Below are 17,349 nucleotides of genomic sequence, written 5' to 3'. Positions count from 1 at the left end.
GCTGCTTCACTCTTTCCGTCACCCTCACCTCAGCTTTTCACTGATCCATCTCCTGTCTGCTGCTTGGAGCAAAATGGCTCCATTTAATTGGTATTCAGTGTTGTGTTTTCGGTCTTTCTTGGTTACACTCCCCTGGCAGTCCACAAAGATTTCCAAACAATGTCCCTTCAAGCCCACAGTCATTTGCACAGACATGCAGTTATTCAGCAAATCGAGAAGCCTCACCTACCAAACCCAGTGCCGTTTCACGCTGATGTCGGTGAAATATGTTAAGCTTCAGCATCAGGGCTTTGAGTTTCAGGTCACATTTTGAGTCGAAGCAGTGACCATTTCTGAGAAAGGTTGGACCATGTCACCAGAGACTTTCTGCTGCTTCTTTGTCTCTGTGAGAAAAAAAACTACAAACTAAAGTGTCTTCCTGCCTCAAACTGGAGGTGGACCAGTTGGGAAAACATTTTAGAAGTGATGCCTGTCAAGCAAAACTCGTATCTTAAATCCACCGTGGTCAAGTTGTCTCACGCAGAATGATCCTGCACAAAGAAACACAACAGAAGTTTTACCGAACTGTTAAAGTTAAGGTCAGTTTGACAAGTTCAAAAAGAAGCTCAGTTTAATAGTTTTTTTTCTGGCATGCAATTTTTTTCTTGACAAGGCACAAAGATAACTCCTTAATTATGCGAAAACATCTTTTATGTTGGAAGAACTAAAATTTAGGGGGAAAATTTAACTTAAATAACCCTCAAGCTAGTTTGTTTTTTGGCAGTGATGTTTTGGCCTCAACAGTGCGGTATGGATTTGATGTGTTTGCAGAAAAAGAAAGCTTCATTAAGACAGCCTTAAGATAACAGCCTGTAGGGACACGGCGCTTCTGTTTTATCCCCTGCTTCAAAACTCCCTGAATGTCTCATGGCTAATTAACTCATGCTGTCCTGATCAAAATAGTCAGCTATTTAAAAAAATGCAAGCACAACCCAAAAACAGAATAAGCAGCTGGACAAAAAGGAAGGTAAATATTCATCAAAGAGCTGAGATGACGATAAAATAATGACGAACTACTACATCTGACCTGTGAATAACGTCGGGACCGGAGCCGAGTTCACCTTTATTTTTTGGTGTGAAATCAATGTGAGCTTTAGTGTGGATATCAAACACTTCTTCCTGAACTGTCTGTCCCACATCATTGTAAGCCCATTCAACAATGTGAACTGTGTCCTCAACAGGACACCATTGTACCTCGGTAGGGTCATTTTTTCCCTTGGAGGGCTATAGAATTGCACATTTCCTATGCTCGGTGAGTGCCAGTGATGTGACGGAAAGTAAACCTAACTGAGCTCAGGTTGCCCAGCTTTTCCTCTGGAATTATTTGCAACAGCTTCATATACAAATACAATGTATAAGATAACTTAATCAAGTGGCTTAGTCTTTTGTTTACAATCTAAAGACCGATGACAGCTGAGGCCGACGACTGTTATGACTTCAGCAGGAAGCTTAAAGTAGTTCAGTTCTACTTAATTATATGTTTCAAAAAAAATCTTTCATCTCCAAATCTGCACTTTTGTTTTCCTTTGCATTTGCTGTGCTGTGCTTATATTGATCTGCACCCGTCAGACATGTAGACTTCCATACACAGACCTCTTTCATCTGCAGCATTATCTTCGGGGATTGAAATGGGATGATTTTGGAGGATGATTTTCAAATTGGGTCACTTCCTTGGAGATTTGCCAGAAGTATGACAGCCAGACACACTCTATTTCAATCTGCTGCCACACATGACAACAGAGCTTACCATTAGTTTGAAAAACCCTTCCCTCCAGTTTTCCCCAGATTATACTACTATTATGTGTTAATGTCAATGTATTGGAAGTGCTGAAATCATATTAATTTAAACTATATGTTATCATAAGCTCTTAGTTGAGCTGAGCTGCTGAAAATGGCCTTTACACTTTCTATAAAAGGAGCATAACATCAGCAAGCAATGATCAGATTTAGTTAACGTCTCCAGGCCCCAGGCTGACCTACGGCGAGGTGTAAATAAATGTGAGTTTTTGCCACAACCAGAGTGTCTGAACAATCCCTCCTTTGTGTTCCAACTGGGCTAAATTCCACCGTCAACACAAACCAAATCTACCGACTGTTGTCACGGCAGCACCACGCGGACTTCTGTACTTGAGTTTGTTGTTGACACTTCCTGGACAGCTAAGAGATAAGAACAGAGTAGACCGCAGCAGTTTTTATCAAACAAACTACTTTCTTTGTGCTAAAAATTTGATCTACTTCACTGGAGCCTCTCAGAAAATCAGAATCACGATTTCCACCAAGCAGCACCAAAACAAACTCACATAAATTCTACACCCATGGCTGTTTTTGGAGTATAAATAGAACACTGTAAATTCTGATTAGTTGCCAGTTATTAGCTAAAAAATAATTTTGGGAGTGCTTTTAGTAGTCTGAAATAGGGCCACAGTCCAAGTTGCCCCATTCCAATTCTTTTAATGTGATTTTAAGGAACAATCCCGTTGAGCTGAAGCCATCTTCAGTATTCCAGGTTTGACAAGCAACATTAACAACGAAAGCATATATTGCATAAAAGCAGTTCAGATGTCCCTGGAGGCTGTTTTAACCTTTAATCTTTTTAAACCAAGTTGGGTTTTTAACAACAAAGTAGTAATAAATTAACCAGGCCTGCATATCCGCTCTTTAGCTGAATCAGCTGAGTGCTACAGTTAAAAGACAGGTGAGCAGGAAAAAAGAGACAAAAGGGCAACAACAAACAATTACTGTCATTATCAATGAGCCTGCTGGTTATTTGTTGGAAAAAACTGCCCACAAAATGTCATAAAGTAGTGAAAAATGCTCGTCATTAGAGCACAGACCAGTAGGACGTCTGCAGCTGCCATGTTTTGTCACACTGACGATCCAAAACCGCAAAATATTCACTTTACTGTCATGTGTGTCAAAGAAAACCATCCCTCCTCACGTGTGTGAAGTTCAGAAACAGCGATTTTTTTATGTTTGTGCTTAAAATGGACAACTAAAGTGATTAGTCAGTAAGTAGCAGCACAGTATTGATTAACTGATTAATCTTTGCAGCTCAACAAGCCACCTCTCCTGTAGAAACACTGAACAAATACAGAAACCTGGCACTGTGTGTGTCCACAATACATGAAATAAACTGATAAAGATATGTAAGATAAGACCTCCACAATGTAAAAAAATTACAGTACACGAACACCAACACAGTCTGAAGCACAAGCTCAACTGGTGTCCAAAATCAGCTGAACTCTAACAATCCTGGAGTGTTCCTGTTCACGACTGACTCCAACAAATTAGCCCTTAGAAACAAAGAAAGAAGCAAAGAGCAGGAGCAAAACAGGAACCTTTGACCAAGCCAAATGGGCAACAAGTAGTCGACTGATTTCACAGCCGTGACATTTAGGCTGCCGTATATCAAGCGACCTCACAGATGTATTGTTCCAGCTTCTTACAGAGAAAAAGTGAGTGAATGAGGGAAACACAAAGACCGCCTTTATTCTATACACAATATGGCTCAGCAACAACAAATTTGTTGGCTGAAGCTCTTTTATGTGTGTTTAAAGCCTTTTTTGAAACTATGTTTGGAGGTCAGAATAACGTTCAAAGTAGCTATTGCATACATGGACATCCATTAGTTGGCATTATCTGTAAAATTATTAGAATATCTCTGTTATTATACTGCCATTGCTAAAATGAAATAAATGTCTACATAGTTCATTCAGATCTATTTGAGAAATGCAGCAAATACCTCATATTTGTACCAATCAACCCCAGAAAACCTGCAGCTATGAAGATATAAAATCCTCCATACAGGCCTTCTGTCTGGAGCAAATGGGGCAAACTGAAAGGGCAGGTCCTGGGCTACCCTTAACCAAGCTACAGAGGGAGGAGTCTCTGTTCACAAGGATCCAGATCCAATGCAGATGTCTCCGCTTCGTTTTAAAGTAGCACGTCCATTTGTCATTGTTAGTCCGACTTATCTGATCGGTTTCAGCATAATTTTGCTCTCGCTGTCCTGCTTTGCATCGTAGTCAACGCCTGATACACACTGACAGACACAAGCCAGAACCTGGAGATCCACTGCATGCTACAACGCGGAAAAATAAAGCACTATGTACAAACAGGACAAGAAAAATGCCAATAATGCTGCAGTGCCATTCAGTGATTCCCAACCAGAATATTACACATCCATTTCAATGCGGAATGTGTGAGTCTGACAATAAAAAAGGAAAACTTCACAGTGCCGCATGTGACTTTGAAAATCCTGTCCTCTCTGCTTCAATAATGCAATCATGCCATACATCTCTGTCAACACATGGTCACACCCCTTTGTAGCAACCTTTACAGTCTCTCTCTCTCATTCACTGCCACACACACACACACACACACACACACACACACACACACACACACACACACACACACACACACACACACCACTGCTGTACACCTATCTAGTGGAGAGAGTAGAGGTCCTGCATGGAGGATGTGAGGAGAATTTTAATAGGCTTCTTCCTGTCCTGCTAAAGCCTCTGCCACTTTCCTTTCCCTCACACATGCAGGCTGAGATAATTGCTTTCACCTATCCAATGGGACCCTTGTGTGTTAATCCATATGTTGGGTGTGTGTTTATTTGTCATTTGTCATCTTACTGTGCATGCATGCTTTGTAGATGTGCAATCCAGTGTACGTGCTTGAACAAAAGCATTCCTCAAACAGCACTTTTAAACAGCAACACGGGATTTCTCTCTCTCGCTCTCTCTCTCTCTCTCTCTCTCTCTCTCTCTCGCTTTCTGCACGATCCATGCAACAATGCAGCCCGATCCACTCACTTGATGAAGTAGCTGGCTCCTTCTTCCGTGAAGCCCTCTTCCCATCCTCTCGGCAGATCTATAACACGAGCGAGAACACACGTTGAACAGACGGAAAACACGCTGCAGCGGCTGAAGAAACAGAGAAGAGGTGGAGGGGGAGAGAAAACAGCAGCAACAACGTGCCCCCCTTTTGGTGTGTGTCCCTGCAAATCAGATCGTTTGTCGCGTACCTGAGCGGATCATGTGTCCCGAGTTAACAGGCTCACCAGTGCGTGGATGTAGCCAAGTAGTGCTGTGAGTTTTATCACTGCAAGAAAGACACCTGTTACTGAACGGTAATAAAACAGCACAAGAAGGCAAAAAAACACAAAAAAATCCAGCCCCGTTAAAAGTGACCTCCAGCAGTTTAAAAGTGGCTCACTTAATAAAGAAGACCCGGCCATCCCTGCAAACTCCGTACGACCAGTGATCAGGTAGAGTGTCCCGTCCGAGAGGTGCCGCCATGATCTCTCCTCTCTCCCTCTCTCTCCGCAGACTTTTTTTCTCCCTTTTCCAGGGAGCCCAGATAATACCACCACCGCTAGGGCTGCATAGTTTTTAAAGGGGAAGAATACCAAACTGAAGCTCCCTCCGCCTTTCTGTTGTAGTCTGAGCAAACCTGATCCCACCCAGCAGCAGCAGCAGCAGCCTGGTGGATGATTAAAACAAAGTTCAGAGCTCTCCAGCAGAGGAATCATTTAAGCCTCCTGCAGAGAAAAGCTGGGTGCAACTGCAAAAAAAAAGGGAGTGGAACATTGCAAGAGAACGATTTTAGCACAAAGCAGAAACTAAAAGCACGATTCTAAAATAGTATTATATTTGGATTCCATGAAAGCAACATAAAGTCATTCAAGGGATATTAACAGGCCGGGAGTCGCTAATCAGGAGGACCGGGACACTTCCCGGTGGGCAGGCCTGATGTTTGGGCCTCCAGGGCCGGTGTTCACTTTTTGTTTTGTTTTGTTTATGTTTTTTTGTTTGTTTGTTTGTTTGTTTTGTTTGTTTTTTTGGGGCGGGGGCGGTGTTGAGTTATGGCCATAGACTGTATATAAAGATGAACGTAGCATCTGGCTCCAAAAATGAAGCCCACCCGGAAGTATCAAAAACTTGCAATATCACACCATCCGCTGGGGTTGGCTCTAAAATTCATCACCAGAAAAAATAAAATTTGATAAACTGATTTTCTACAGCTCAGGATTTTTTTTCCTGTTCGTTTTCATGGTCAAAATGAGAGATCAGGTGGCCGATCTTAAAATAAATCAAGACTGAATTTAAAAATAAATCATTAAAGTTGGCGGAGCCAGGGGGCGTGGCTATACTTGATAGTCTTGTCTGGAATGATTGACAGATCCTTTAGGGCGAGGCTTTCAGCAGGCTTATTCCGTGGAACTTGGCTTTCACCCACATTTAGATTAAGTTGTCCTCTAGTTATTGTTATTTTCCACAGGTTTTCAGTTTGTTGAGTTATTATTAGTTGTCGTTCACTGTAGCCATGGCTTGATCCTCCGTTAATTGCACTCACAGACCCTCAAAGGGTTCCATTATCCATTTTTTTCGGTAAGTAAATGTTTGCGTTTCATATGCAATTTTACCATTAAATATGATGTGTACAGTGTACCCCAAAAATCTGTCTTTTTTCTGAGGTGTCATGGCCTAAAAATGAGACATTCGGCATCGATGCACCTTGCTAATTTACTTTGACAACTAGTGATAAAGTTTACTTCAATTTGTGGAAGCTAACGTTGTTAGCGTAGGCTGAATTCCGAAAGCAGCAACAGAAGCCTCTGCAGTAAAATGTGTAAAATGAGTCTTCAGCTCTCAGTCTGGCCCGCCCATAGACTGGTCCTGCCCCGAGTTGCTCTCCGGTCCAGCCTGTTTGATGACGCTTTTTATGTCACTGGCTCCAAAAAAATCCAAAATGGCGACCAGGAAGTAGCAAAATCTGGGCTTCATTTTCTCGGCATTGAAACCAACAGGTGACATCACGGTTAGTTCACGCCTGGTTATGGCACTGGGCTGATCACGTATACTGCTGCAACGGTTCCTGGCCTGGGCCGCCTCCGTCTCCACTGGCAGCTCTTTTTTCTATTTTTTTGCAGGCGCACCCTCTATGGCCCGTGCACATGGTCAGAGGTGTTTGTAAGATGTTTAAGTTTGTTGGTATTTATTGGTGGAGCAGCACATTTTCCACAGACAGTTTTACTGTTCATTGTCTTGTTTTAATCAGTTTTAAGTTCAGTAATTCAGTTTTTCGGCTGATTGGACCAACAGTCAGCTGGACCAACAGACACTGAAGGACTAATAATATATAGGTGAGGAGCAACACAGTAACAGTCCAAACGCTGGTTTCCAGGGGGTCAGACAAATATTTATTTGAAAGAGTAAGTTTACAATAACACAACATGTGAGCTGGTGTTAGTAAAATAAAAATAAATAAACGGAACTAAAAGTGAACTTCACGTTGACATTGATGGGCATTCCAACCAGGAACAAAGTAAAAGATCATCAGTACAAAAAAACCTCTTCCTGTTCACCTCTTAAAAGCCAAAACCAGTAGCAGTCTAAACTGAAACTGGGTTTGCAGGTCTGACTTCGATGTCAAAGGAATTTTTTTTATCGGATGAGCTTTACTATACCTGCAAGGTACCCAAAGCACTTTACAAGATACATCACATTCACACACTGATGGCAGAAGCTGCCATGCAAGGTGCTAACCACGACCCATCAGGGGTTAGGTGTCTTGCTCACAGACACCTCCACATGAACATGAGGGGCCGAGGATCGAACCGGCAACCCTCCGGTTGCAAGACAGCCACTCTACCCACGCCGCCCCACTGAGTTAAGACGATGCTTATGGAGCTGTAGGTTGCTGGTCAAGACCAGACTGTCTTGAATTGTATCAAAATTCTGACAAAGACAGAACAATGCCAGTGGTGGGTCTTGAACCTACTACTTTCTGCTTGGTAGGCTCTCTTCTTACCCCCTGAACTACTCACTCAGATACTAATTCTTCTTTTTTTTGCACTCTTGTCATCTATTATTTGTCGTTTTCGAGGGTTTTTTTTAACTTGAGTTTTGTCTCGACCGTTTTTCCCGGGGGGTTGGACTTCAGCCTTTGTCCTGGAGGGTTGAACCCTCAGTTTCAAGACTTTCCAAAGCCTCCAGACCTCCCAAGTCCTCAAGACCTGAGCTTTCACACAGTCTGAGGGCTGAAAATTTCTAAATCCCACAGCAGATCTCTGGTAGATTTAACTTTCAGACAGTCCAAGGACTGATATCTTCTAAGTTCCTGAGTAGTCCTCTGTTAGTTTGAACCTTTAGGCAGTCTGAGGACTGAAGTTTTAAAAGTTTCTCAGTACTTCTGTTAGTTTTAACTTTCTGGTTAACAGAAGCCTTAAAACTTGTGGCCATGAGTCTTGATTTCACATTTAGACCATCCATCTGAGTTCTTCTCAGACCTTCACCTGTGGGTTCTTTAGAAATCCTGAACAAACTTTGATTCTCTTCACTGAACAGTAAAGTTTGTGGAGATCAGAAGGCAACATTAGTTTGATCGATGCCTTCAACTATTAGTAGACTTTATGTGGAAGCAGTTTTCTTAAATGAGCTCTTAGTAAATCTGTCCACAATCAAACCAAGAACATAGAAAGAGGAAATGTTTGAAGAAACAGCTTCATGTTTTCATTTCAGACTAGGAAACACTTTAAGACTTTTATCTGTTTTTTGCCTTTTTGATCGTTTACTGTCTCTTCTGTTTAATTTGATCTTGTAAAGTCTAACTGGTGTCTTTTCAAATGTTTTGCGTTTAGCTTGATTCTTCTTAAATGTTTAGTTTTGCTCTTTTCTCACCTTTTGTTCTTTTCTCATGTCTGATTTGATTTTGAAATGCTTTGTGTTTTTAATGTTTAATTGTTTTTTTCAAATGTTTTATTGGCTTGTTTGAAAAAATTCCTTCTTTCCCAATGTTTAATTCTTAGATTAAATATTTGTTTAGGTTTTTCTTTTCAAATGTTTTACCACCTTTTAATGTTTAATTTTCTTTTTAAATGCTTCATTGTATTTTCTGATTAATTCCTATTTAAAGTTTTATTGTCTTGAAGATTTATTTTTCTAATGAAGCATTTAATTTTTTAACTTAATGTTTTGTCTTTTTAAAGGTTTAATCTAATTAAATGTTTTTGTGTTTCTTAAATGTTTAATATTCTTCTTGTTTGTTAGTATTTTTTAAATGTTTATTTATCTAAAATATTTCTTCTTTAATGTGTTTGTTGAAAAAATATTTAGTTTCATAATTACATGTTTTGTGTCTTCTGGATAATTATCTAATTAAATATTTTGTCTGTTTAATATAATTTAATTGTATTTAATGTTTAATTTTCTTTTTAAAAGTTTAATTGCAATAAATGTCTTTTCCTTTTAATTAAACATGAAATTTAGGTTAGTTTCAAGAAATATTCCACCTTAAATCTTTAAATGTTGACCTAAAAGGTTGGTTTCAGGAAGTATTCCACCTACAAGATCCTCACACATCCACCTTAAAGGAACATTGCACCAAAAATCCCTGGACATGCACCTAAAATGTTGGTTTAACTGAGTATTCCATCCAAAATCCTCAAAGAGACCTGAGGGTCTGTTAAAAGGAATATTCCACCTAAAACCTCAACTAGGGCAGTAAGTGTAGCAGCGACAGCAGAAAGAGGTCCTGTCTGGGTGGAAGAACAGCATCCGAGTGGCAGCTCCCTTTCTGCTCTTACCTTACTCACTAAACTCAAGTGCCATGGAGGACTCGAGTAGTTGTTTCCTGCTGCAACCTTTTTCAGCTTTCTTCCACATCCGATCACTTCAGACCCAGTTTTTGTTGACGTTTTTGACCCTTTTTCAGAGGTTTAACCAATCCAAGAACATGAAGTACATCATCGACATCGGTCGTGATCTAAAGTGGGCTGGTCTGAGGCATGAAACTCCAGGGCTGAAAATGAGTCCCACTCCGGCCCTGGATATTAACCCTCCTGATGTCTTCATTTACGGACACCAAAAAATGACCAAAGATGTTAAAAAATTTCCCCAAAATGTCAAAAAATGTGGACATCAGAAGTTTCCCTGTGAAAATATATATTTTTCCACATTTTTAAACTCTAAATCAGGTCATTTTGACCCTCAGGATGACACGAGAGTTAAAGGATTAAAGAAACTCTAAATGCTTAATCAGAGACAGCCATGTCTGAAGAGGAAAGTAGGAGTTAACTTTCCAGCCAGCCTTTCAGTCTTTTATTTGTTTGAGAGCAGCACCATTCAACAGTGGAGACTTTTTTTTGCACAAGAACAGAAAAAAGTTGGTCACAAACAAGATCAGATGACATTTCAGGGCTCAAAGCCAACTCGGTGACATTTTTGGCTGTCTGTATATTAGTGCATGGCATCACCTTAAAGCACCCTGCTGCACCCTTCTTACTTCACAGACTTTTATTTTGGAGAAGCAAATGTTTAAACACTGCTTTGTCTTCACTGAAATGGATAAAAACATGAGGCAAACACATATATGTAACTCAAACCATGTGTGCAATTATAGTTGAATAACTGATTGAACAGGAGTTTGAATATACAGTGATGGAAAAAAATTGGACATCCCATATATTTACATGTATATTGCATTAAGAATCACTCGTAGGTGTGCTCTTCAAACGCAATCTCTTTTAGTAGAATCACAGCCGCAATACTCAACAAATCCTAAAAAGCCATTAAAAACTTACAATTGATTGGTTCCATAAAAATAATACATTTTGAGTATTGGGTAATTTTGGTAGAATTTAGTTTTGTTCGTTTTTTTGCAACCAATAAACAAAAAATATATAATTTGTATTTGTTTGTGTCCGTCTAAAGCAGCCACACATTTTGAAACAAAAAAGATTTTTCTACAAACATTTCATGATAATATTTGAGATTGTGTAAAATTTTGAGGGTGGAGGTTGTGGTTATTTTTGCAAGAAGATGCCAGGAGAACCCTGGTTCATCTTTCCTATATCTGAGTCATTATGACAAAATAGTGAAAATTCTTCTTCAGATTCAATAAAAAGTCAGCAGTTTAGACATGTGACGCCTCAACACAATTTTTAGCTATAATTACAAGAACAAAAATATGCATCAGAACGTGCTGTCCTGTCTTTTGCTGATGTAATTTTCTGGAAAGACTTTACACTGAACAGTAAAGTTATCTATTGATTTAGATCTCTTGTCTCTGCAGTAACACACCCAAACTTCATTCTAAAGGAATATGTTATACCAGGAAGAAAACCCATTGTCTTTTAATTTTCAAGGAAATGTAAAGCACTTGCAAGGTCTTTGTGAAGCTGTCAGTGTCTCTGACCTCACAGCACAACATACCTACATGTGTAGATGAGCCCATGTCCATGCATTAATTGCACTGGAAGCTTGAGATGAACTTTGTCAGCCTCACATCACCTTCACTGCAGTCACGCTTTGAGGGCAGAAAGCTTCCCTGACCATGACACTTTACAATAATGCTTACACTGCATCAAACGGACCTGCCTAATTTACCACTGCCACCCATAAATTTCACTTGTGCTCTGTCGGAGCAGGCAATGTTCAAAGTCACAGCAGTGTTGGCACCGGAGTTGTTTTGCTGAGCATCAAGAGACAAGAAAGCAAGGTTTCACTTCATCATACCAGACTTCTCCTAAATCAGTGTGATAATCTCTGTGTAACGGCATGTTTGAGGGTGTGAATTATCCCAGTAAACTCTTTAAACAGTCACAGAAAGACGTACAGAACCCCAGAGTTTCATGTTTTTCCTCTGGAACATAGATTACTGCCATCTTGATCTGCCCTTTGTGAGAGGAAAACACTACAGGCCGAGGAGCAGAGAGCAACAAACATCTGTCAACATTATAAATATCTGACCCACGGTTCCCTTGTGGGGAGGCTTTGCTGAAATATTCTGCAGTGGTTTAAGGCGCTGTTCCTCAAAAATAGTGGGAGATAAAGCACTCCTCGGAAAAAACGAAAAATATTATACTACACGAGCTCTACCAAAACCTGTTCACTGTAAACTTCTTAAAGTCTTATCCGTGTGACAGAAAGTCATAAAGCAAAAGCATTTTCTCTGCGTTAGTATGTTTCTAGCCCTACAGGATTCTTATCACATAAGAAATGAAACAGCTTAATAAGTACGAGTAGGAACATACCAAGTATAGACTTCAAACTGGGCACAAAGGGTTAGTGAATGCTTTGAGGAATTTCTAAATGATGTGAATCATATGTTTTGGCCTTTGCAGTCACCAGATCCAATCCCAGCTGAAAAGCCTTAAGGAGAACTGTTAGACAGTGCCCTCTACGCCATCAATATAAACATTACATGTTTGGTTTTTCATACATTTTTACATCCATCTGTATTTTATCTTTAAATTAAAAATTGTATATATAATAGATATATTAGGGTTTTCTTTTGTTTTCACACTCATGTATTTAACCTTAAAGAAATGAACCAATCATGAAACGCATGATTACATCTGTCACATCATCAGAACAGCACCACCCACCTACAACAGCCCAAAGAAAAAGATATGCAGTATTTTGGGGAGCCAGGGCTCTGCATTATGAGGCCAAGCAGAGACCCAGAACAGGAATGAAAACTGTTTGAATCAATGAATCCTTAATTTTAGTGTAACTTGCTGTTTATTCCTCAATCAGTCAGTCAAATAAAGGAGAGCTTAGCTGAAAACATACATAAAGACTGCTGTGTAATCACCCTGTAGCCGTGCTAGGTTCCTGTTATTTGACCTTGTTATGATTTATCATCATCCCTTCTACACAGACATCCATTTATCTATAATAATTTACACGCACAAATACACACATAGTTGCTGCGCAGTCCAGTGCAGCTCTGCAGTACGGTCTCTGCTGGTACTGCTGAATCCTGCCTCTTGGCTGCCAGAGGCTCACAATGCAGCAAGGTGACTCAATGTTATTGTCTTCTCCTCAGAGAGTCTCCTCCCGCTGAATCACAGCTTACCAAAGGTGCTGAGCAGAAAATGAAATAAAGATTGTCTCGCTCTGACGTTCAGCTCTTCAGCTAGGAATAGTTTGGATCTTAATCTATTTGGCAGACGCCCACAAAGGAAATCAATAGCATCTTTACTGAAATGCTTTTTCAAGGTATCCCTTAATGTCAGCACAGTAAGGTGTATAATGAGTGTGTACAGGTGTCTCAGAGTGCCTGAATTGTTATTAACGCACACAGTGTAGGGTAATATTTAGATGGTAGTCTCCTTTCCATTATGCAGCACATTTAATCATCATATAGTTGTTGATTAGAAAGAAGTGCTGATCTTCCCATCTGCTCTCCTTCACTTTCCATTTCAGTTATGATCTAAGACATTGATTAATTACCTCCCAGTTCATCCAACTATTACACTGACATCTACAGGGCAGGGATGTTCTATTTAGTCATAAGCTCACTTAACCAGATAGAAATTAGATTAATTGTCTTGCTGTCCCTGCCAAAGCTCATAAATTTTGGGGTTTTCATTCTGTAGCACTCAAATTTCCAGTAGAAACCCAAATGTTTTTAAAACTCCCTGGCAACAAACTGCAAGTCTTCATTCAAGTTGATCCATTGTTTAAAGAACTGCAACAGAAAGAGGGCATTTGACCAGAACAACATTTAAATATTCCCTCTCAAAGCCTGCTTTTATTTTCTGCCCTGGAATTCAATTTACAAAACAGCTACAGCAGGTGAGGGTGCAAACAAGAATTAGAATTTCCCAGCTGGTTTTAATCATTCAGTCATTAAGTCCTGTGCCTCCCAGCATATTGGACCAGTTCAGCAAACATGGATTTCTCTTCATCCAGTAATTCCACAGGGATCTTAATGTCGGCAGTAATGGACGCAGCCATCACATCACAACAGCCCCCTCTTCTGGAGAGATTATATTTCAGCATGTGAGTCTGCGAAGCACAAAATGTTGAAGTAAAGATCATTTACAAGGTGAATGATATCCATTATAGTCTGTGCACATCTACTCTCACAGGACTTTTACAAGCAGTGACATTTGTCAGCTTTTCAGTCTGTGCCACATCACGTTCTACATCATGCTAGACTCGGTTGCATCTAGTTGTAGCTAAAGCGGTAACTTTAAACAAATAATCAAGTGGATTATTCACACAGTGCTTCAGGGAACCTCAACAGTAGAAATTAACACTGTAAAAAATAATAAAATTTACCCAGATATTATGTGTTACAACTACAGCACATCAAACCAATGAATGTCTGGTTTCAGAATAAACAGAAAATTGTTTCACATTAGAAATCTGCTCAAATTAAATGTCTTCAGAACAGCAGCTCCATTTACATCAGTGTTTAAGATTGATGAGTGCATTGAGACGAGTCCAACTGTAGGCACAGCCTGAAGGATCCAAGTAAGATCTCCCCATGCGAACAGTGAGCAGAAATGGGGTGAGAGGTGGACTTATACCCATTAATCACAAGCTGCTGCCTCCTGAGCTCAAAAGCTGATACAGAGCTGCAGTTTGGGATTTTTTTTTTTTTTTACATCCTTTATTTTTACAGAAATTACAGTAGAGACTGACAAAGAAGAAGGATTTGCAAACTCATGTCTTGAAAATGTCCCCATGACCTTGAGATTTGCGAATGATACAAGGTACATAATACAGGAGGAGTGTAGCCCAGAATTCAAACACAGTTAGCTGTATATTTACCAAAGTGCTCCAAATACACATTTTTTGAGGTGATTGTACTGTAGTCAAACCTTTTTCATTTTTATTTCATGCTATTCTATATTTAGCTATGAACTACACTATTATTTTGCATATAAAACATATGATATGCTTATGAAATGTATTGCATTGTTATTGGTTTAACAGCTATATGTAGCACTAATTGTCCATCTTGACCAGCTGTACTCTTAAAATGCCACAATAATGCATCAGTAATTTTATTGCAATATCATTATAAAGGCTATAAAAATACTCACAGGGACCAGTGTAATTTTCTAGAGCCTGACAGATTGCACAGACAGGAATCAGAACTGCTCTGCTGGACAAACTATGTGATGGCACTGTTTCCAAATTATCCTAAGCATGTTTTTTCTGTATAGTCTTCTGCAAAAGAAACTTTTCATATCAGTATATTGAACAACAAATATCCCACTTAGCAGGGAACATTTCCACCACATTGGTTATCATTACCTCCAAGATTGTTTTAAAGTTTTAATGTAATGTGCAAAGAATTTTTTCAGCATATTTATCATTTTCAATAATGATCCTACAGAATTAAAAGTTAACCAGACAGAATGTTGTAACGTAAACATTCAGAAAATGTTTGAAAAGATGTTGTCAAGGCCACAGGTTATATTCCATCATAACAAAGAAGGAAGTCATCAAACTAACACTCAAAAAATGTTTTCCAGAGGATATTGCGGGCTCATATGTTTTTGTTTTTTTGTGTGAAACATCCTTGTGATGTAATATAATAGCAATTGCATATTGCCTGCAATATTCTGAGGATGTTTTGGGGGAGTTTGGGTGTTGTTGAGGTAACACATAAATATTCCCACAATTTTCAAAAATGTAGATAACAAAAACAGATGTTCTTAATGCAACATTTGTCTCAGGACATTTTTTTTTTCAATTTAAACATTTTTAGGGAATGTGTTCCTGCTTCAAAGAAAAAGTATCCTTTAAGCTGAAAAGAAATTGGACCTGAAAACATTAGTAGAGCTTTGCAGAATTTTCTCGGAACATTTTCAGACCAAAAAAAAAATTCTACCTGGGACACAAATACATCAGTGACAGGCCAGTATCAGCTGATAACAAACTAATATATCAGTCAAGCTCTAGTATTTTATGTCTGATGCTTTCCATGCATTTTGCTCATAATATTTAGACTATGAGTCAATGCAAGACTTTTCCTTGTAGTATTTCAACAATCTGGTGCTACTCCCGCCGAAATATAAATCATATACATAGTATATTTATTAGCATCATCTACTGTTCATATGGAATAATAAAAAGACAAACTAAATGCCCATATTATATTATATATACTATATAATAATAATTATTATTATAATTATTGTTATTATTATGATGATGATGATGATGATGAAACAGCCCTTACTTCCACTGAATTGGAAATATTTTAGAAAAACACACTGAATTACAAGACAAGGCTAGAATTACATGACTTATTAGTAATAGGTCGTGATCTAAAGTGGGCCGGTCTGAGGCATGAAGTCCAGGGCTGAAAATGAGTCCCACTCCAGCCCTGCTACCAATAGTAGTTATAAAGCCTAACTCATATGTACCCAGATTAGCATCTATGTTATTCCTCCAAACCCATTTACGATTGGGATTACAGGCAATTCTTTAGGACTGCTCTCAAATAACTGAAATGTTACCAAATAATGTTATACTTATCAAATTAAATAACTTTGGTCTCCAGTATATTGGCTAGTTCAGTTCTTTGTACTTAATTTATTAGCATTATTTCTTTTTAAATATGTTGTTGTGTACATACTTATTTACTTCTCTGTCTACCTTTTTTCTTTACTCCATGTAGATTTCCCAAAGACTATGGGTTGAGGAAGAAGTAAGAAGCAGCTATGAGGAGAGAGGGATTTGCTGCAACTATATAACAGCCTAGAGAGAGACAGATAAATAAATAATAATTCATATTAATAATAATTCTATGGTTTATTGTAATTGTGCTGTTTATTGTAAATGTAAATAAACTCTATCCTGTTCTAGTCTAGTTCCTTGTTGTGTATATAACAGCCTATATATATATATATATATATATATATATATATATATATATATATATATATATATATATATAATAAATTAATATTAATAAATAATTAGATTACATTTGCAATTAAATCTTTTGATTTCAAAACATTTTCTACATATCTAAGTATTTACATTTATATATGGAATGGCTGAACCGAAAAGATTCTCTGGCCTCTGGACCTAAATAAGATAACTAAAATTGCAGGCTACATTTGTAGGAAGCCTTTTTCGATGTTTTTTTTCTTCAGATCAAATATTCTCTATCAATAGCACATGTTTTGACGTTGACAATAAAGTAAACCACATGAAAATCGGTTGAGAAATGAGCAAATTATGATTTCTTTTCAATGTATACTGACAGTCAATAGAAACTTTGAGGTAGAAATGTACGTAGAATTCTACTTGTAGGGGGGTTGTAATTATTCATTGTGGATTTACTGATGATCTAGTGCCCTGAGATAATGATGAGTTGTCATTTTGTCATGATTCATTGCACATGGGTTGGTCACTTTGCAAAAGTGAACCAAATACACACCAAGCAATACTCAGTGAGTATCTGCACAATTTGAGACTGGGTTTTGAAGGCCTATATAAAGGAACAAAAAAGTCCACCATTGTTAGTCCAGTGAACAGC

General features: G+C 38.6%; 1 protein-coding gene across 1 annotated transcript in view; it reads right to left on the bottom strand.

Moving 5' to 3' along the window:
* The window catches only part of plekha7b (pleckstrin homology domain containing, family A member 7b), a 74,741-nt gene extending 69,248 nt beyond the window's left edge, over window positions 1–5,493 (bottom strand). The window contains 3 exon segments of the mRNA XM_022192257.2: window positions 4,866–4,923; window positions 5,078–5,154; window positions 5,269–5,493. Of these exon segments, the coding sequence (XP_022047949.2) occupies window positions 4,866–4,923; window positions 5,078–5,154; window positions 5,269–5,351 (218 nt within the window). The 5' untranslated portion in view covers window positions 5,352–5,493.
* Window positions 5,494–17,349: the final 11,856 nt, after the last annotated feature.

Source organism: Acanthochromis polyacanthus, chromosome 2 (genome assembly GCF_021347895.1).
Source record: "Acanthochromis polyacanthus isolate Apoly-LR-REF ecotype Palm Island chromosome 2, KAUST_Apoly_ChrSc, whole genome shotgun sequence".
In the NCBI taxonomy this organism is placed as follows: Eukaryota; Metazoa; Chordata; class Actinopteri; family Pomacentridae; genus Acanthochromis; species Acanthochromis polyacanthus.
Note: the sequence above shows the minus strand (reverse complement) of the source record. Positions and strands in the feature narration are given on the sequence as shown.